General features: G+C 35.5%; 1 protein-coding gene across 2 annotated transcripts in view; it reads left to right on the forward strand.

Annotated features, from left to right (window-relative positions):
• ABCC9 (ATP binding cassette subfamily C member 9) overlaps positions 1 to 21,721 on the forward strand; it is a 123,983-nt gene that overhangs the window by 70,728 nt on the left and 31,534 nt on the right. For both annotated transcript variants that reach the window (XM_045554216.1, XM_045554217.1), the window contains 8 exons: positions 4,371 to 4,508; positions 4,696 to 4,821; positions 8,699 to 8,795; positions 11,097 to 11,326; positions 12,018 to 12,166; positions 12,382 to 12,451; positions 14,451 to 14,608; positions 18,456 to 18,548. In XM_045554216.1, the coding sequence (XP_045410172.1) occupies positions 4,371 to 4,508; positions 4,696 to 4,821; positions 8,699 to 8,795; positions 11,097 to 11,326; positions 12,018 to 12,166; positions 12,382 to 12,451; positions 14,451 to 14,608; positions 18,456 to 18,548 (1,061 nt within the window). The remainder of the gene's footprint in view (positions 1 to 4,370; positions 4,509 to 4,695; positions 4,822 to 8,698; positions 8,796 to 11,096; positions 11,327 to 12,017; positions 12,167 to 12,381; positions 12,452 to 14,450; positions 14,609 to 18,455; positions 18,549 to 21,721) is intronic.

Raw genomic sequence — 21,721 nt, forward strand, 5'->3', positions numbered from 1 at the left:
TATGCAGCTATAGATCAGTATTCTAATATTATTGTCATGACTTGCCTTAGTTCTCTAAGCAAGCATAGTGTTTTCAGTTCTTCCACACATGACATAATTTTTATAACTTTTCTTAATCCTGGATGTAATAGTGTTTGTCAGAGTCCCTTTGAAAAATTATGTGCTAGATGCACTATGATCAACTCAGATAACTTTAAAACTACTGGATTTTATGATCTAAGCCTTACACTTCATTGCAACCTAAAATTTAAAAACATTCTAGCAGCAATGGAATGCCGTTGATGTGTTTTAATAATTCTTCAAAAACGATAATATCTTACACATCCATTGTTTAAAAATTCGCAAAGCACTCTAAACCACAGAGTTGTCCTGTTTGATTCTCATGACAGTGCTGTGAGGGTGGGTGGTATCCTCATGTTAAATGAGGAAACTTGTGCATGGAGAGGCCAAGTGCCTCACTCAAGGACTAATAATTAGTGAGTGATAGAGTTTGGCTAGAGCTGCGTGTCTTTGAGCATTGTGTTTTTGACCAGCTAAGATTCTCTGGTATTCCTGAAATTATTGCTGTATTATTGTTTTCTCTCCTTTCCTTTCACCTTTTCTTCTTCACTCACTCATTTCCTTCCTTCCTTCCTTCCTTCCTTCCTTCCTTCCTTCCTTCCTTCCTTCCTTCCTTCCTTCCTTCCTCCTTCCCTCCCTCCCTCCCTCCCACCTCTCCATTCAGTAATATTTAGTAAACTTCCCCATTCCCATCTTCTGTGCTGGGTAGTGGAAACAAAGTAAAAAAAAAGGCATTATTCCTATCTTTAAGAATCTTACTTGTACTCGTATTACTTAAATGGTTTTACATTTTACTCTAAATAAACTTTATAATGTTAGCCTTAACACTATATCAAAGTCAAATGAAAATATCTTAATTATGAGTCAAGAATATTAGTTATTTTTGAAACTTTATGGCATCTGCTCTGTGTATCAATGCATGTACTAATAAGTTATACAAAAAGAAACATACAAAGAATATACTACTTAAATACATGCATTGAATACAGTAGAGGATATGTTAATGAAGACTGAATATATACATCTATATTTTTTAAATAAATCGCATGTTCATGAAAATGAAAAATTCACCATTCATTGAATTGGCCATCCAATGAATTGTCTTGTTTCTTTAAATGTGATATTTTCCCAAAATGTTAATATACAAAGTGAATCTTGAGACATGATTCTCAATTTATCAAACCCAAGTTTTTATTAAGTGGTATAAATGGCTACATTTGACTAAAACATCAAGATACCCTACAAGGAAGCCATGGTGTATAAATGATAGCAGCCATTATTAATAGCTATCTATGACCGAGGCAGGATTCTGAGTACTTCAGACACATTGGCCCACTTAATTCTCGTAATAACCCTTTAGGTTTGGCATTGTTGTTATTACTATTATTGCTGCTATTGCTATTGCTATTACTGCTATTTACAAATGAAGATACTGAGGCTTTAGGGGATAACTTATCCAAGGTCACACAGACAGTAAGAGGGAAGCAGGAAGACAAAGCCAGCTGGCCTGATTCCATAGCTCGTGTTCTTAACTGCCACATTCTTCCTGGTTACTAAGAGATTCCTGGAAGATGCTAAACGCTCACTGTGATGCATTAAAGAAATATGCACAATGTTAATCCATCACAGCTCTATTTATAAGAAAATAATAATAAAATAATACTTTTGAAGTGATTTACATAGACTTTTATTGCATTGTTTTATTGGACCTTTGCAGCCATCTGATGTGCTTTCTGATAAGTCTCTTTATTATCCTCTTTTTACAAAGGAAATGACTGATTTTGAAACTTTACCCAGTGTCAGAGAGTGGTTGGAACTATAATTTGAGTCTCTTAATTTAGAGATAATGGACTTTCCATTATGCCTTACTATCTTATAACATGTAAAGTCAGAATTTTATGGAAAGCCAAATGGGCTTATTATAAAAATTCACTTACAATTCATGTCTTAGTTTTGTGAAAAGTTCTCAGAAAGAATTATTTGAGATAGTTTGGTCTATATCACAAAGGATGCTTAGGATTTATTAGAACCAGAGGAGAAGGATGTTTCAAAAGCAGTTGGGTCCCCCTGTAATGACTTCCTGATTTTCTAAAACCAATGATTTACTTACTGTTAGCTAAATCTTGATCATTACACTCTTGCTGCGTTATTGGAGATGGAAATAGAGACATTTTTTCAGTATAATCCTGATATTTTTCGATTGCTGTGGAAACATTGCTTTTTTCTCATATCACTTTATAGATACAGAGGCTTTCATTTTTAAGTAATTCTGAAGTTCCATCATCACTTCTGTGTTAAAAGAAATTTCATATATTAGTGGTAGAATTTTCTACCACTTATGCAAAATCTAAAAATTAGAAAACTGAGAAAAAAAGTATTTTGTTCTTGTTATTAAGAAGAGCTAAATGACAAATAAGGAACTGGTGTCTGTGATGATTCAAAAAAGCAACTCTCTGAGCAGGGGAAAGCCAATTCAATTTCCCATACATAGTACTTCTTGGAACATTTCAGAAATAATTGGTGTGCATTAAGATGATCCAGAGGGTCTGAAAGATTTTGAAATAGTTCCCACATCACCCAGAGAAATTAATTTAAAGACAATCATGATAATTTTGTTATTAATTCCATTTTGTTTCATTATTGTGTTTTAAATACACACAGAGTAAGAGATGTGTTATACATGTGTGTATATATATATATATATATGTATATATATATGTATATGTGCATGTATGTGTATATGTATGTGTTTATAATGGGCAATTACTTTGTCAACTATTACATTATCCAAAATGTCCCATTATTTAAATGATTTTAATAAATAAGATAACTGGAAGTGTGTCATGTTGTAAAATGTACTTCTAGAAAAGCCATTTGAGGACAATTATGTCACTCATTTATTCACAACCATGATAATCAGGTATACTGATTTTTAAAAGCCTATTACAATTCTGAGTCACCATTTATCTAAATGTTTTGTTAATATTTCTTTTTCATAAGGCTTCTCCTAAATCCTTTAATAAAGCCATATTGCTTAGAGTTTTTATCTATGCAAGCAGATTGATGGAGAGTTGAAAAATTATTGAGCTAATCATATCACTGTCTATAATGACCACACACATAAATTTAACTTCCAAACGTCAATTTTATCTCAGTAGAAATTGCTTTTACTTTTCATTATCCAGATAACTAACAAATGCAATTTATCTGTATAGGGACTATGATTGTACTCAACTGTTTAGAAAATTTTCCTGAATTATAATTTCTAAATATCTCAATATGCAGCCTATGTGTAGGAGGATGAGAAACCAGCTACTTCTTTCTTGGGCCCCTAAGACAAAGTAGAAATTTGTTTGCATATTACATATATGGAGAAAGAACAGAGAAAGAAGGGTAATGAAGAAGACATTCATAAACTTTTTTGCCCACTGTTCTGATCTTTCTTCCTAATTCTTTACCAGAAACCTTGACCATTTTTTATTGCTTTGTCCCTTCAGTGCTCCCTCAATTTCTTCCCTTCATTTCCTGTGATCACTGGTGTTTCTAAGAGGTGATTGCATAGCTACTGCAGTATCCTGCCTACAGGTTACTTTGCTTTCTGATTCATAGTTTTGAGGAAACAGTCTAGTTTTCTCCACTAGTTTCTAGTTTTCTTCTTTTAAATATACAAAAAATGTGCAACATGTAATTTGATGCTCTATTTAACATTATAGGAATAAATATATATAAAAACAATTTATAGTAATGTCATCACGAAAAAGTCAATGAATATAGTGTCCTAAATTATTCTCTAAATGTCTTAATCATTTGGTGCATGAAAACTTTCTTTCTTCCCAAGACACTTGGCATTTGTTAAGTGTTAGGCATGTTATTCTTATACCTAATAATAATAATAACTAGTGTCTCTTTTGTATCTAATACTTACTATACTAAGCAATTTATGTGTATTATCTCATTGAATCTGGAGACCATCCCCATTAAGTAAGTCCTGTTGTGATCCAATTAACATTTTCAATGCTTATTTTTGTTACCTAGAATTCAGCTACTCCAATTATCTTTTCATTCTTTGCTTTGGTCTGTTGTTATAGGTTGCTGATGAATGTTGGTTTTTGAACTCGAATATTTTATAAGAATTCAAACAACTTTGAATATTGTTATTTACTTTTTAAATAATTATACAGTCTTTTTTTTATAAATTGGATGTGGGGGATAATTTGTCCTTAGTTATTTGTGTCTCTGCTTTCTAGAGGAATTAAGCTACATAAAGGGTATAGAAAGTGTCCATCTTTCCTTCATTTTACTGATTGCAGGATGATCCATTCTCTGCCCTGGACATTCATTTGAGTGATCACTTAATGCAGGAAGGGATTTTGAAATTTCTCCAAGATGACAAAAGGACTCTCGTTCTTGTGACTCACAAATTACAGTATCTGACACATGCTGACTGGGTAAGAGTTTAAAGAGAGTTTTGTTAATTTTTATATTATAGTCATATGAATAGAGACATTAAGAAATTCTTTTTCAACATGGTATAAAAAGAAAAAATAAGAAGAAGAAATTCTTTCTGAAATAGAGATAATTCATTTGGCAATTAAGGCTTTTTGTCACATTTCTATTAATATCTGCTTTCCTTAGATTATAGCTATGAAAGATGGAAGTGTACTAAGAGAAGGGACTTTGAAGGACATTCAAACCAAAGATGTTGAGCTTTATGAACACTGGAAAACACTTATGAATCGGCAAGATCAAGAATTAGAAAAGGTAATTGCTCATAGTTCAGAGGGGTTCAGAGTCCAGCTCAGAAATGTACTGTGTAATTACTGAGTGCTTTTAAAGAAGTATTACTATTTAATGCTTGATAACATAATAGTCCTCGTTTGAAATCCAGAGTAATTATATCTTTGTACGTTATTGATGAACAGGTTACTTTGAACCTATAAAATTCCAATGCTATCTTTTAGATGAAGTGCTGTCAAGTTATTAGAAGATTTTTATTTGAATTTGAATCACATCACAATTATATGTATGTTTAAAACCTAGACAGACTACCTACTGAAGCATGATATTTCTTTATTTTGTCTTATTTTTCCTTGTTTGTATCTTATTTATCTCATCTGTAATGTGAGAATATTTTCACTCACCACCTACAAAGAGAGGGTCGTGGGCAAGTCAAAAGCCAAAATGACTTTGAAAGAAGGAAGAACTGTGAGCAGTGGGCAAAGTTGCAAGGCATGTCTGGGATATGGTTGGGGGGTGAAGAGAGGTGATCAGAAGGAAATAAAAATAAAATTTTGCATTTGCATAGTTTTTCAAGTCCACAAAGCCTTTTTTTTTACATGATCTATTTTAGTTTTCCCAAAACTCTTGAGAAATAAGCAAAGAAAATATTATCTTACTTTCACAGATAAAAAAAAAACTGAGGCTAAGAGAGGTTAAGTAACTTGCTTAAAGTTGTACCGTATATATAATAAGTGATACCAGTGGGATTTGAACCCAGGTGCATAACCAATGTAATTCCAATATAATGCTATGGATGATGTAAGTGTAACATTGAATGAGGTGATAACAGAGTTGGAAACCAGACTGAGTACAACGAAAGGGGAACAACTTGTAGTTGAAAGGTGAAATTATAAATTAAATTCACAAATTTTTAAAATGTTTTGCTCTTGAGTTGGAAGTAGGAAGGGTCCAGAATTTGGTATTCCTGGCCAGGAATGAGCATTATAAAATAAAATATTTATATCGGCAGATTTCTAAAAAATATCAGGAAATTAAAATATATTATTTTAGGAGGGGAAAAAAGGTTCTGTTTCCATAGCGAAAAGGAGATTAAAAAGTCAGTCAAATCCTGTGATTTCTCTATCTGCTGCGGATTTGCTGAAGATCTCAAAAGCAAACCACATAAGGAAGAAAAGATATATGTAAAAATCTAGGAGTAGAATAGGACAAATCACAGAACCATTGAAATGAGGATATTTGGCAGAAAAAAACAAACAAAAAAACAACAAAAAACATTACAAGGTATGGTCAACAAGTGCCCACTTAGGAATTGCACTGTGGGAAGCTTGATTATAAACGTACTGGGGATAGCTCCAAATGACATTTTTTTCAGTGATCTGAATGCCAGGGACAAAAGAGTATGACGTAAGCTTAAGGAGTGGGACAATTTATGGTTTACTTTGGAAAGGAGATCTGGAAAAAAATGAGAACTGTTGGCTGGATATTATAGTAATACTGTTAAGCAAGCCAGGAAGAAAGTCCATTAAGTTGTATTTAGAAATGAAGTGATCACTTGAGATAGCATAGCTCTATAATTAAAGACACATTACAGGGTTATATATCAACTGAGGGAGATAGGGAGCATGTTAGGTTCTGGACAGGGAAATCCAGTTGTGAGGTGGAATGGTGGCCAGTAGAAGCCGGAATGAATCAAGCACCTGCCCAGAAACCTCATCTGGGGATGGAAGAGATCACTGCCACGTTGCAAAGGACAGGCACCTGAATTCATCTGGAGCCAGAGAGAATCACACTGCAGAGAATAAGACCACTAGAATACTTTGGAGAAATTTCTATACAAACAACTCTCTGTTTAGTCTGTTATATGACAGGACGAGGTGTTTACCTATCAGCCAGGGCCAATTTTGCCCCCTAGAGGACATTTGGCAACATCTGGAGACATTTTTCTTTGTCACAACTGGGGCAGGGGGATGCTATTAGCATCTAGTGGGTAGAAGATTGGGATACTACTCAGCATTCTGCAGTGCACAGGGCAGACCCCACAGCAAGCTGTTCAGTTGAAATGTCAGTGCCAAAGTTGAGAAAGCCTAGCCTAGAGCCAGAGCAGATCAAGCAAGTGGAGAAGGAAGATGAAACCAAAGGACACACGAAACCTCCTAGTGCAGGGCTTTAGAAAGGACTGGTAGTTTAAGCATCAAGGTGTAGACAGATGGGAAAGAATATGCTAAAATGTTAGTAAGGAAAACTACAGAGAAGGAGGAGGAGACATTTTTAACTGACTTAAATATTATTAAAAATTCTAGTTTGAATGGCATCAACCATTATCTCCATATTGTTATAAGCACTAGTATCATTTGATGCTCCCCACTTCCCTGTCCCTGTCTTCGCGTTGGCCTGGCCCACTGAATATTTGTTGGATAAATGAAACTAAATTTGTATTTACTTAATCCAAACATCAACACAATTTAAAATATTTAACCTATAGTGAGCTTAATATGAGCATTTATGCTTAAGAAAAATTGCTTCAAAGGTTGTTTTCTGTTTGTTTGTTTTTTAAGTCTCTGAGATGTTAAATCTTTTGCTTACACAGCATGGGAAGTTGAATCAAAGCTAAATCTACTTTCAGTGTGCAGGTTTATTTCATTCTGTTACATGATACACAAAGGACAGGGATGCTTTTTAATTTTGTGTTTTATGTAGCCTCATTTACAAATGTTGGTTTTCATATCTTTAGGCAAAATTAAAGTCTGTTGTCAAATTGCCTCTGTAAAAATGATATTCAGGAGACATTTTTGTTTTTACTCTTTTTAATCAAGAATCTGGAAGTAATAAAGCCCTCTAGAATAGCGAGTTTCCTAAATCATACATGTTGTATGAGGTCCAAAAAAGAAAACAGAAAAACCAAGGTCACTACCTAGGGACCGACCACCAAAGGTTTATTGGTTTATTGATGTAACCCTCAAACTGTGTGAGTTATTTTTTCTTTGTACTGGCATATACAAGAAGCCTTCAATTTACTGTAGATTCCAAATGTTTGTGGGTCAGTTGTTTGAAACTCAGAATGCATTCCCCCACAGAAATTGGATGGTGGTTAATTTTCCAGACTGATCTGCAGAGCCTGATTTAACCTGCAATGCAATGGAACTGATATTACTATTCTAGTCCTGAGGTTGGGGGAGCTGGAGTGTTGGAAGCCAGGCCATGGAGAAAACAAAATGCTTCTCCCTTTCTTGGGCACAGGACAGGTCTCCATCAACCCCGAAAAATTTGCAAAGTTTGTTTCTGGGCACCTCTCCCTTTTCTTTCTGCATATTTCTTCTCAACTGTTAGGCACCTAAGTACCCTCATGGCCTATTTATTTCAAAAGTACCTACATTCCTTCAGATCCTATTGAAGTCCCTTTTGTGCACCTCCCTCAATGGGATGCTAAAGAAACTCATTCTGATTTAATAATTCATAATAGTGGATGGAGGGTAGCAGTTTAACCAACCTAGAACTATGTACATTTTTAACATTTATTAACATGAATGAATCCTTAGTTAGAAAAATTACAGGGAATGTCTTAAAGTGATGTAAAAATAAAACAAGTAGCAGATGGAACTATGTGTTAGGGTTCAAGGATCTATCTCTCTGCTCCTGGCCTCCGCTCCATCTCGCTGTCACTGCTTTTCCTGGCCTCATACTGCCCTGTGCCTCTGAGCACCATGATACTTCCTACAGATCTAAGTCATTGCCCCCACAACTGCTCCTGAGACAAGAGTTGTGGATCTCTAGAGTGAGCAGAGAGCCCTTGAGACGGGTAAAGGTAACTAACCATTTGTACCTGTGGGTCATTCATGGGTAAGTCAAAACCTTCTTATCTCCGTGAGCTCCCTGAATGATAGTGTCATGTCTACTGTAGGACATGGAAGCCGACCAGACAACTTTAGAGAGGAAAACTCTCCGAAGGGCCATGTATTCAAGAGAGGCCAAAGCCCAAATGGAGGATGAAGATGAAGGTAGATCTTTCTCCTTGTCTCTGAACTATCCAGATGAGGTAATAGGATGCAAGGGTTTTACCATGGCAATTGATGCATGAGGGTCTCCGTGAGGAATAACAAGCCACTCTGTAGGGGGGAAAGGAAAAGTCAAATATGTGATCCTGAAAATGTAAAGAATAAGAGTCCAGGGAAAGTGTGTGTGATCCGGCAGTTAGTGTCTTGAGGGGCTCCCCAAGGTGAGTCTCACTCTTTTGTGCTGCATGTGAGAAAATGGAAAGACAGTGGATTGTAAATAAATCTAGATCCTTGCTCAAAAAAAAAATTGGAAAGGTCTAGTATAAGTTGAAGAAAATTTCAGTCCTTCAGAAATAAACACTAAATGGGAAATATGGGAAAGAGAGTGTTTTGAAATATCTATGATTGATCTATTCAATAAGTCCTCTTGAGGTTTTCATGACAATGTACCGATGAAGGACAAAAAAATTAGAAAGCCATTTGTTATATTTCAATTTTCTGGGTATGATAAGGTATCCTGGGGAGAAAAAAAAGATTGACTGAAAGTTTGAAGAATGAGATGAAATAATTACATTGCCTTGACATTTGTGGCCAGGAACCACCTCTTAAGTCCCTAGAGTAAATGTGTGATACTTCGTTTTTCCTATATGGTTTTTACTTAAGACTACAGTTCTACAAAACAAGTAAAAAACAGAGAATATTATAATTTCAAGCCAAGTAGTACCAAAATGTGCTATTTAGTGTTTCAACAAATCCTTATTCTGTGAATGAATGAATGAATAAATGAAGCACAAATTTTGCATTTCAATTTCTATAATTAAAAATGTTCTTAAGGAATTTTAGGTGCTGTAGACATCAGCTTCTAGAATTCTAAACCAATTACTTCTAATGCACTCTAAAAATGGAGTTGTGCCTGATTACTCTCTCCAGTGTTCCAGTGAAAATATATACCCCTGGGGATAGTGAGGCTGCCCCTGGCTGGTTGTGTTAATCCATTTTCTAAGGTATAAAATAAAATAATAATACTTCCCTTACAGAATAAATGAAGTAATGCATGTGAAAGAGCCAATTACGGTACTTATAACCCACTAGGGTACTGCTCCAGGTCCTATCAGTATGTCTGTCCAAGCCACCAGGAGGGGAAGAAAAGAACAGAGGACAATTCCTTTCCCTTAAGGGACTTGGAGTCGCATGTGTTGTTTCTACTTACTAACTATGGCTAGATCATTACTTGGACAGAATAGGTACCGGGAAAGTGAAGAAATGCTGTCTTTAGCTGGGCAGCTGAAATTTCAATTAATATAGAAGCAAAGAATGGATATTGGGGAGACAGCTAGCAGTGTGCAACTGTATCCCTTTGGTCATGCCAATTTCCATTCCTGTCCTCACACAGGAAACACACCCCTGCCAAAGGGGAGAGAATCTGAGACCGGTCATTTACTGCAACCAGCTCAAATATCAAAATCCTTGGCGATGCTTATCATATTCATATTTGAATCTCTGTGATCTGATAACCTATAAACTAAAGAGACATTATCTGTCCTTCCTACCCACAACTTGATAAGTGCATGGTAGTGAGGTGTATACAGGATAACACTAATGAAAATTGCCTTGGGAAAAGGAAAGCAAAGGAAACACGCAGCAGTCACTGGACCATGCAAATGATCTGATTTTGCTGGTAGGGAAATGCAAAAATTCCCTGCCCTAGCAGTGGAGTACCTTCTTAGGAGAGCCTGTCTTGGAGTTTCCAAATGGTTTAAACATCTGAGAGGAATCCCCTGCCTGTTGTCCTCTGTGGCCCCTGACCTTGCCCTCTAGAAGGCTCCTCCTTGCCCACTCCCCTGCATGACCACATCTAAAATAGGCCCTAGAGAGCATGGGGCATGCCCTCCTGTGCTGTGCACAAGTTTTAGAGCCTATTTCCTCTTGCTGTGGTTTGATATATTCAGACATTTACAGGTAAAAAAAAAAAATTACAGATGTTTATAGTCCAGGAATGTGGTTTCATTGACAACACAATTCCTTCAACAACTTAATGAGCTTCTAGCCTACACTTCCAAGTCAATTTGATGTGCAGAAAATCAGCAAATAATCTCATTTAGACATAATTCTATATTTATTCTGTCATTCATCATTCATTCATTCATCCATTTTCCACCTGTTTTCAAAAAGAAATGAGGTTTGTCCTGCTAAAAGCCTTTAAAATTTCCAAGACTAAAGCTTACATACTTTTTTGTGGGACAATAAAAATTCTATCTGGTGCCATCTGAAGCTTAAATAAGGTTTTTTTTTATATATATGTAGAGGAAGAAGAGGAAGAAGATGAGGATGATAACATGTCCACTGTAATGAGGCTCAGGACTAAAATGCCATGGAAAACCTGTTGGCGGTACCTCACTTCTGGAGGATTCATCTTGCTCCTCCTGATGATTTTCTCTAAGCTTTTGAAGCATTCAGTCATCGTAGGTATAGACTATTGGCTGGCCACATGGACGTCAGAGTACAGTATAAACAGTACTGGAAAAACTGATCAGGTACAGTGGGTTCTGTCTATTTTTAAATCTTCAAGGAAATATTGAGATTAACAGTGATACTGTCTTGTCTAGTTGGGAAATGATAGCCCAGATATCATAGGACTTCTGTGATGATTCAGTGAGTTAATAATTACAATAGGATCTAAATTAGAATAAATCATCAAAAAGGTTAAAAATGGAATCTACTATTTTTACTTTTATTTTTAAAAGCTTATCATAAAAAACCTTTAAAGATAATGTCTGGATTTGTATTCAAGAGAGTTATATGCATATGTTTTAGATATACATTTGTATATGTTATACACATCCAAACAGGACTTTTTTTTCATTGTTCTGATGGTATTTGATTTTAACTACCTGTATTAGTGTATTACCTGGTCATTCTGAGATTAGGGATGAGAAGAATGAACTCTACAATGGAAAGCCAAGAATATGGCGCAAACCTGAAAACAAACTCTATATCTTCATCTGCTCTTAGGCAAACCTTGAAAGAGTGAAGGGAGCAAGTAGGGCTTGGGATTGTGGTGGGAATACTATCCTGAGCCTCCAAGAGCTGCACTCCTCCCACTGTCTAAATGTGTGCAAATCATGAAGTCAACAATTTTGTCTGACTTTGATGTTTGGTTTTCCAGTAAGAAAAAAAACTCAATTAGTAATTTCCTATGTGCTTATTGTGTCGGTTGCTTTTTAGACCTACTATGTGGCTGGATTTAGCATCCTTTGTGGAGCAGGTATTTTCCTTTGCCTGGTTACATCTCTCACTGTAGAATGGATGGGTCTCACAGCTGCCAAAAATCTTCACCACAACCTTCTCAATAAGATAATTCTTGGACCAATAAGGTAAAAATGTAGTTATTTCTCATTCCCACACACAAAATCATCAAAAGATGCATTTTAAAATTAAAGTGAAATGGGAAAGTTTAAAGAATTTCTTTAGTCTTTGAGCAAATGAACAGGGTTCTGCTCATTTTCATCACTCTAAGAATGCCCATTAGCAATGTTCAAGTTCCAGGTAATTTAGCATTTTTATGCGCTTCAATCTGTTTATTTCCTAGGTTCTTTGATACTACACCCCTAGGACTAATTCTCAATCGCTTTTCAGCTGATACTAATATCATTGATCAGGTGAGTGCCTGAGTTACTTCCAAGTTCCAAAATAAATTTCTTTGTGTAAAACTAAGTAGGATTTTGAGATAAAGTGTGATTCCTATTAATAATAGAAGATTGCTAAAATTTCAATGAAGGCCCATTTGCATTCAGATCAATATTATACATGCAAGTGATTTCTAGGATGAAATATTAAGGGAAAACCTTAATACAAACTAATTTGTTTATGTAAAAGAGAATAGAGAATAAGCATGAAATAAAGAGAAACAGTAAACAATGATCTAACGTTTAAAAATTTTCACTATAGAAAGGAATAATTTTGATCAATGTTGTATCACCATTCATAATATGAAGTTCTTAAAAGTTTAGTGTTCACACAGAGTGTCTCTCAGAAGTAGAAGGATGGGATGCCCTTTACTTTCATTAGATTGGTTCTTGAAGCTTTAGATGATATGATATTTTAGGGAGTATTCTAAGAATGGCCAGTTTAGCCTAAGTTCTCTAGAAGTTTATCCTGAAATTAAAGATATCAAACTATTAAATTAGATCACACCAAGAGCAGAACCCTTAGGATGATTGAGAAAGGAATTCATCAAATTTGGCCTTTGTCTCTTCTGACTTTCCACCTAAATTACCCCTAGTTTAGAAAACAAATGCTTAATACATGCAGCTGACTGAAAAGTATGCTGAGAAATTTTGATGGTTTCACAGCATTAGTGTTTGATTACATTGCACCTAAAACACTTCATAAGGAATACATACTGGAAAAGAGGAGATGAAACAGTTATTATTTAGAAGATGATGTGATTGCTACCTAGAGAATTCAGAATAGTTACTAAAATAAAGAACCAATTGGAAAATTCAGCAGAGCATCTGCATAAGATATATCATATGAAAATTGGCAACTTCCTCTGCACCAGTTAAAAATTTAGTGAAAAATAAGTTCCATTCATAATAACAACTATAAAAACAGAAATAAAGGTAATATGAAGAAAAGATATCCAACAATCCCAGAAGTCAGAAAAATCTTGTGTATCCATAGTGAGAATTTCCCTATCAGATATCCAAAAATTACTACTAAATTAAAGCACTCTGTTGATCACAGAAGACAAGTAGATCAAAAGAATAGAATGGAGAAATTCAAAAACATCAGCATATAGAGAGACTTAACATAGGATGAATGTGGCATCTTAGTAAGAAAAGAATTAATTTTTTAATAAATGATATGGGGATAATTAGTTATCCATAAAATACAAAACAAATACAAACAGAATAAAAACATAAAGTTATAAAATAAAATTTAGGAGAGTAGTTTTATTATCTTGGTGTGAAAAAGGTTTTTTAAATAAGACTCAGAACTCAGAAACAATAACCAAAAAGGCCAATAGAAATGACTATAAAAAACTCCAAACGTTTATTGAGCTAAAATACCAAAGACAAACTTAAATATAATAGGTAAACTAGGAGAAAAACTTGCAAAAAAATGTATAAGAAAGGAAATAAACATCATAACATACAAAGAGCATCTACAAATCAATAAGGAAAAGATAAACAACCTAATCAAAAATACTCAAAGGACAAGCAATTACAGAAAATTAATTTAAATGTCTTACAGGAGAGAAATGGCTAAATAAGCTTTTTAATACCATGCAACCATTAAAAAGAAATAGATTTGGATACACTGACATGGGAAGGTTTATAGTCTATCTTGTTCAGTAAAATAAAACAAGCACATGAACAAAGATTTATACTGTAGTACCATTTATATAAATACTCAAGTAGGTACATAGATAGATAACTAATCAATGATATGTATATAGATAAATAGATACCTAGATATACTAAACTATGAGAATTAAGTGAACAATTGCTTACAATTAACATGTTTATGTACTATTTAATACTTTTGTAACTAATCATGTAACTTATCATTAATATAAAATAAATATCTTTGTTACATTGTAACCAGTGTTTCATTTGAGCTAAAATGTATTTTTCTTTCAAACTACCTTAATAGCACATCCCTCCAACTTTGGAATCTTTAACTCGCTCAACACTGCTCTGCCTGTCTGCCATCGGGATGATTTCTTTTGCTACTCCTATGTTCCTGGTTGCTCTTTTGCCCCTTGGGGTTGCCTTTTATTTTATCCAGAAATACTTCCGAGTTGCCTCTAAGTAAGTAAAACAGTGTTCCACTCTTTTTCAAAAGCTTATTACAGTCATCCCTCTGTATTAGTGGGTTCTACATGTATGAATTCAATCAACCACTGATGGAAAATATTTGAAAAAAAAAATTCCACAAAGTTCCCAAAATCAAAACTTGAATTTGCCATATGCCAAGTACTACAGTGAATCCACACTAATGAGATGATGTATAGGTATTGTATGAGGTATTATAAGTAACCTAGAGATGATTTAAAATGTATGGGAGGATTACATAGGTTATATGCAATACCATGTCATTGTATCCAAGGGACTTCAGCATCCGCAGATTTTGGTACCCATAGGAGATCCTGGAACCAATCCCCCATGGGGACAACTGTATTTGATTTACTGTGATCTTCATTTGCTATAATGTTTTTTAAGATAAGGTATGGAGTTTAGAAATGCAATCTATTTTTAACATGATGAAACCTACCCTTATGTTTCACTTGGAGATCTATTAGAATTATTTCTGTAATTGGTTGTCTGGACCCTACATAACCCTGAGCTTATATCAACATGTGGATTGATCTATTGAGTTTTGAGTCCCTGGATTGCCAAATTTTTCATACTATAGTCCTTTTTTCTGGACATGACATTGAAAGGAAACTTACAAACTCAAACATAATCAGAAAGAATAAGTGAATTACTATCATTTTAGTCCACATATGAAAAAAAAGTTAAAAATTTAAAAATTCTTAAAATACATTGTGTGAGATACTAGTAGAAGTAAAGAAAGGTTCAAGAGATAAATCAGAATGATGACCATTAAAAGTAGATAATCTTGAATATCTGACAGGAGTGCTATAATTTAAGTAGATTGGAAAATTTCAGATTGGATCATTTTACATGCACTTGAGTATCCAGCTAAATAAATAAAAAGTAGCTGTGAATTTTAGATTTTCCTGTTAATATGGGGTTTTGTCATTTGCTGAGATGTTGAATAGTTAAATGAAATATGAGGCCAGTTTTGAAATTTTCAGTTTAAATTTGAAGCCTTGCTATAAACAGTACAGCAAATTTTATATTATTGCAAGAATCATGTTATTTTAACAAATACTTATTAAGCACTTATTGTGGTACAAATAACTGTGTTGAGCCACGTGGCAGATGAAGAGCTCAACATGACAAGATCCTGTCCTCGAAAAATTTACAGTGTCTTGGGAAGATAAAACGTATGCAAAATCATCCTAATACGTGGATTAAGTGCTAGGATGAGAAGGCAGATATTGAGTTTATTCAAGAAATTGAAAATATAAATATGACCTGATTACAGGGAAGAGGAAGGAATATAGGGGAAGGTAAGAAGGAAAGGGAAAGATTGTAGTTGGGAACCTCTGAACATAACATATATAACATTTCATAATTTAAAAAATGTAGCTTTTTTGTCCCTCAGAGCTATACATTCAGGTCCTTTAAATGTCATGGATCCATATTAAATCTGGAGTATTTTTTTCATTCCCAGACTCATCCTCTTTGCTTGCAGCAAATTCAGACCAAAACGGAGAAGCTCGCAATCAAATTCACTATTTCTTTTCATTTCTTCTAATATTATTGCTGGTGCTGCTTGCTGGAGGGATAAAGAAGTTCAAAGTTATTTCATTACCACTGTTTCCAAGGCTGTGCTTGCCATCCCACCACTAATATCAATCTTACTTCAAATCATACACTTATTTGGGCCTACTTTGCCCTTTAGCAATATAAATTGAATGCAAAGTTTAGGCAGATAATCCTAGTTCGTTACAAATTTGAATTGTGAATTCTGTTCATTGTCAGGGAGAATAATCAGTTATCACTGGTAGTGACTAAAATAGGGCAGGGCGGAGATGATCATTTTCAAAGAATTAAAATTGATAATGGATTATATACCATTCTCATTTGAAATTCTCTGAAAATTAGCTAATATAACCACATGGCCTGAAATCTCACAGACAAAAGGATCCTTCTAGATATTGAGGCTCTTCGGGACTCACCCATGTTGAAAAGCTCAGGCAACTTGCAGACTATTTTTGCATATGCTAAAAAGAATTTAAGTCGGGAACTAGCTACAGGAAATGCCATGAAATTTTGAATATCTCAAATCAAAGGTCTAATGTGTCGTTAGCCCTGTAAGTATTTCCTTGTTGCAAGAATACAAGATCAAGCTGTGTCCTTACCTCTTTGGTTCCACGAAACATAGTCCTATAAACAAACATTCCTGCTTCCTAAGTTTTTTTCCTTCTCTGCAAACCTCAGCGTAGTGACCACCTGTTGCTGTGTCAGATTTACAAATGACCACTTGGTTTTATGTTTAAAAATAACACACAATTCACATTCCTTCATATTCCTTTTCCCCCATCTTTCTGTCTTTTTCTCCCTCAACTCCCACGTGCAGTGTGTGAAATGAGGGAATCCATTTTAGAGACTCCAGATTGAGAAGACTTTGCATTTGTTGGTGAGACTACACAGGCAGCCACGAGCGGCCTAAGTTAGTTGTTGAAGATTGTGGAACCGTGTGTATCAGTTCAGTTGACTCTGGCAGGTGAATGCTGATGCTGCTTCTCTAATTCCCTCAACCCCAAAGACTTTGAGAAGGGCAGGAAAAAAAGACTGAGAAGAACAAAGAGGAATGCTTTGAAACATGTGGTACAACTCTTAGTTCGTCTTCTGGAAGGGCTAGATCATATGGTTTAAAGGAAAGTTGTCGTGAATATGTATCTTCATGAAAAAGGTCAAAGTCAGGTATTTGCATCTATTGAATACTTTTTATACCTGTGTTTTACACACACATACACACACACACACACACACACACACACACACGTAGTTTCGTGGAGGAACTGTGCATGGAAGTTTCAGGAAGGCAGGGATTCAAACTCATTGTGGCCAAAGCCAAAATCATTATCTTTTCTCTCCAAATCTCTTCTTTCTGTGTCCCCTGGCCTGGTAAATAGTGTGGTCATTTTTCAAGTCTGCCAAACTAGAAACAGCCAAGCCGTGTTTGATACTTCTCTTATTTACCCTGGTACAACTAATTGACTGTTGCAGCTTATAAAGTCAACAGTCAACAGACTAGAAAGTCAACAGTCTCACAATTGCCCCTTCCTTTCTTTAAATCTTACCAGCATCACAATACTTCAGAACTTTTAACAAACCTCTTATATAGGCTCTCCTAACTGACCTTCCCTACTCACCCCTTCTCCTTCATCCTTTCCATTGTCTCCCAAGTTATGTTGAGTAAGGACCAGTATGATCATCTTATTTCTAGGCTCCAGTGATTTTTTTGTGTTCAGCCCATAAAGACCGTCTAGGATCTACTCTCACCCTTACAAGGCCATATCCCTGACATAGCTTTTTCACATTGCAACACCGGAAAGGATTCTTGGCACCAGCCAGATTAAATTTGCCAGGTTCTTCAAACACCTATGTTTGCTCTTGTTACTCTCTTAGCTGGAATGCACTTCTTGTCTATTTCATTAAATGCCTCATCAGGCCTAATATTTGGCCTAAATTCCACCTGCTCAAAGAAAACCCCACCCATCTCCTAGGTCTGAATTAAGTGTCGTTCCTCTGTGTCCTACAGCACTTTAGTTGTTACACAAAGCCGACAGCTTTGTACAACACATTATGTTTACCCTCAACCTGTGTTCATTATGCACCCATCCTTCTCTGCCTCTTTAGGTTGGAAGCTGTTGAAGCTTTTGTTACTTGTGTGCTGGGGGAAATAGTTACAATGACAAACACAAAGATAATGATAAAATAATCTTTATTTAGAATGAACATGGTGGTCTTTGAACCCAGATGCGCGTGACGTTTATTTTTGTCTCTTTATCTGTCCTAGGGACCTCCAAGAACTTGATGACAGCACCCAGCTGCCTCTGCTTTGCCACTTCTCAGAAACAGCTGAGGGACTCACCACCATTCGGGCCTTTAGGTGAGCAAACATGGTTGCATATTACTGATTAGCCGCTTATGTCATCGACAAATGTTTATCTGCAAATAACTGGTAATTGCTACCATTTCTGGATGCCCACCATGTGCTGATAGTGTGCTAAGCTGGGAGTGAGAAAAATGTGGACAGAAATGATCAGAGTTAGAGTTTAATCATCTGATGAAATTTTACCAAGAATAAAGAAAGTATGAAGCAACAGATTGGAAAAATACTAGTTGTATGACTTGGACAAGCCTTTAGATTCCCTAGCCTCAGTTTTTTCATCCTGTGAAATGGAGAAATCAATCTTTCTTCTTAGGGTCACTGGACTAATTGATATAATGAATGTAAAGCATTAATCACAGTGAGTATTGAGGAAGCACCCAATAAAATAAGTATATAAATAATAATGGTAATAATAATGATCTTAACAAGAATAATGCTATTACACCAAAGTTGTTTTATAATTTAATCCTTTTTCTTCAATTTTTATAAACAAAATAATAACCTAAGCTTTTGATTGAGAGTATTTATTAATACTTAACCCTCAAAAAATTATTGGCCAGGTGCTGTGGCTCACACCTATAATCCCAGCACTCTGGGAGGCTGAGGCAAGAGGATCTCTTGAGGCCAGGAGTTTGAGACCAGCCTGAGCAACATAGGGAGACCACATCTGTACAAAAAACAATTAACCGGGTTCAGTGGTGTATGCCTCTGGTCTTAGCAGGAGGATGGCTTGAGCCCACAAATTCAAGGTTGCAGTGAGCTATGATAGTGCCACTGCACTCTAGCAGCTTGGGCAACAGAGTGAGACCCTGTCTCTTAAAAAAAAAATTCCTAACTTCATTTTCCTTTTCCAGTAAGATCAGAAAGGAAGGTAACATTACCAAATGTTTCATTTAATCTAGAAAGTTCATATTTTAAAGTATTATATCTTTCTGCAACTGTAATTGCAAGCATGTATGGATTTTAATCAGAGACTTTCCTAACCCAAGAAATTTATTTTTAAATATAGAATTGGGTCACAGAGTAGACTAGAAAGAGGCAACTATCCACAGCATTATATATCACAGAAATCCATGTAAGTTTCAGCATGAAACATGCTTTAAACATTTCTGCACTTGGCCAGGTGTGGTGGCTCAGGCTGGTAATCCTGCCACACTGGGAGGCCAAGGCAGGAGGATAGCCTGAGCTCAGGAGTTCAAGACCAGCCTGAGACACCATCTCTAAAGAAAAAAAAAAATTTTTAAAAAACAAAAAACATTTCTACACTGGTATATTTTCCCATCATACTGTATAATGCCTTTCATGGGGGATGTCAAAACTATTTAATGGCATTCAATGTAGATATTAAGAGAAAATTTATATTCTAATAGTAGCCAGCAATGACCAGTGGTATTAATAAATACACTATATCAAATATTATTTTTTCACCAAATAAGTTCTTTCAAGTTAATTTGTTTAAGAAATAAAATTTGAGTAGTCAACACATGCCAGGTACTATTCTTGCTGTGGATATATAAAGACTAAAAAGTATGGCCTTTCATTTTCACCCCAGCTAAAAGTGACACTGTTTTCTCCCGCACCCCGTACCTGCCATGTTATCCTATTTACTTCCTTTGTGATATTTATCTGAGTATTTTAAATTATCTTTTATGTTTGTTTGTTGACATGTTGTCTGTCCTTTTCCAGGAGAATGTGAGCCCTATCAGGCCTCCCTCCTACCCCATACTCTTTTATAATCATTACCTGGGAGAAATGCCCGGGACTAAGCACTCAAGAAATACATACTGACTAACTAGCTAGCATGGACTCTGTCCTAAGGAGCTCACAGCCTGGTAGGAGAGAGGGTTTAAGAAAAAAAAATGGCAATACAGTATGAGACATAGTCTAATATACGTATCATAAGAAACAACTTATGAGAAAGCAGGGTAGCACTCTGTCTCAAAAGAATGGGGAGATAATTATTGAACAATAAATCTTTGGATCATGAATAGTTGACCTGGCAGATAAAAGGGATAGAATGTTCAAAACAGAGGTGATAGATGTACAAATGCATGAAGATTTCATTTTATATAGAAATCAAGAGAATCCAGTATCATTGAAATATAAAGTAAGTACAAAGAAGGTGGCTATTGGGATGAAGCTTGAAGCCATAAAGAGAGGCTCGTATATAAAGGATGTTAAATAATAAATACCTTTAGGGAGCTTGGACTTTATTCTTTCCATGCTGGGAAGTTACTGAAGAAATAAAGGAAAATGACGTGATCAGATCAGGATAACTCTAGTCTGCTGTAAAGGGTGAATTGCGATTGGTTAAGGCTAAAGGCAAGAAGATTCCAGAAGGCTTTGACAATAGTCCAGGTGAGAGATGACAAAGGCTAGCTCAGGAACTAAGGAGCTGGGGAGAAAGTGCAGATTTGAGAAATACGTAGAAAGTGGGATCGATGATATTTAGGGACAAACTGAATGTGAGGAGTAAGGTTGAAGAAGTTAACAGTAATTCTTTCTAGGTTTCTGATTCCCATGAGTAAGTAGTTTTCCAAGTTAGGAAACTGAAGACGATGTAGAGGATTGCAGTAGGAATGATGAATCTGGTTATGGACAGATAGAGGTGCTGATGAGATATCCAGGTGGAGATGTTTGTGGTCAGTTAGGTGTATAGGTCTGGAGTTTAAGAGATATCCCAAGACATCTCCCCATCTTTCCAAGTCCCCAATGTCTGTCATTCTACACTCTATGTCCATGTGTATGCATGTACCCCTTAATTGATAGTAAGTATGGGTATCATCCTCTTATGGGTATTATTTAAAGTTTTGGCCATGGATTTGTTTGCCAAGGTAGAGGGTGTAGACTAAGAAAAGAGGAGCTTGGACAAAATTTTCTGACTACCAGCACTTAGGGAGCAAACAGATAAAATCGATCTTATGGAAAATAGGATCTGTCAATTGCTAACTCTTTAAACAAAGCTGCTTCTCTTAGGTACATGCTTCAGAGTAAGATATATAATATCTTACTCTAAGATATATAATATCTTGCCCCTTCTGACCGCCTTTTATATTTGGCCAACTAGTGCTTATCTCACTGCTGAAATATCAGTTCGTTATTATCATCTACTGTGGGAAGCCTTCCCTGAACATTAGAATATAGATTCCATGCCCTTGAGATCTCTATGT

This window comes from Lemur catta, chromosome 6, assembly GCF_020740605.2.
Source record: "Lemur catta isolate mLemCat1 chromosome 6, mLemCat1.pri, whole genome shotgun sequence".
In the NCBI taxonomy this organism is placed as follows: Eukaryota; Metazoa; Chordata; class Mammalia; order Primates; family Lemuridae; genus Lemur; species Lemur catta.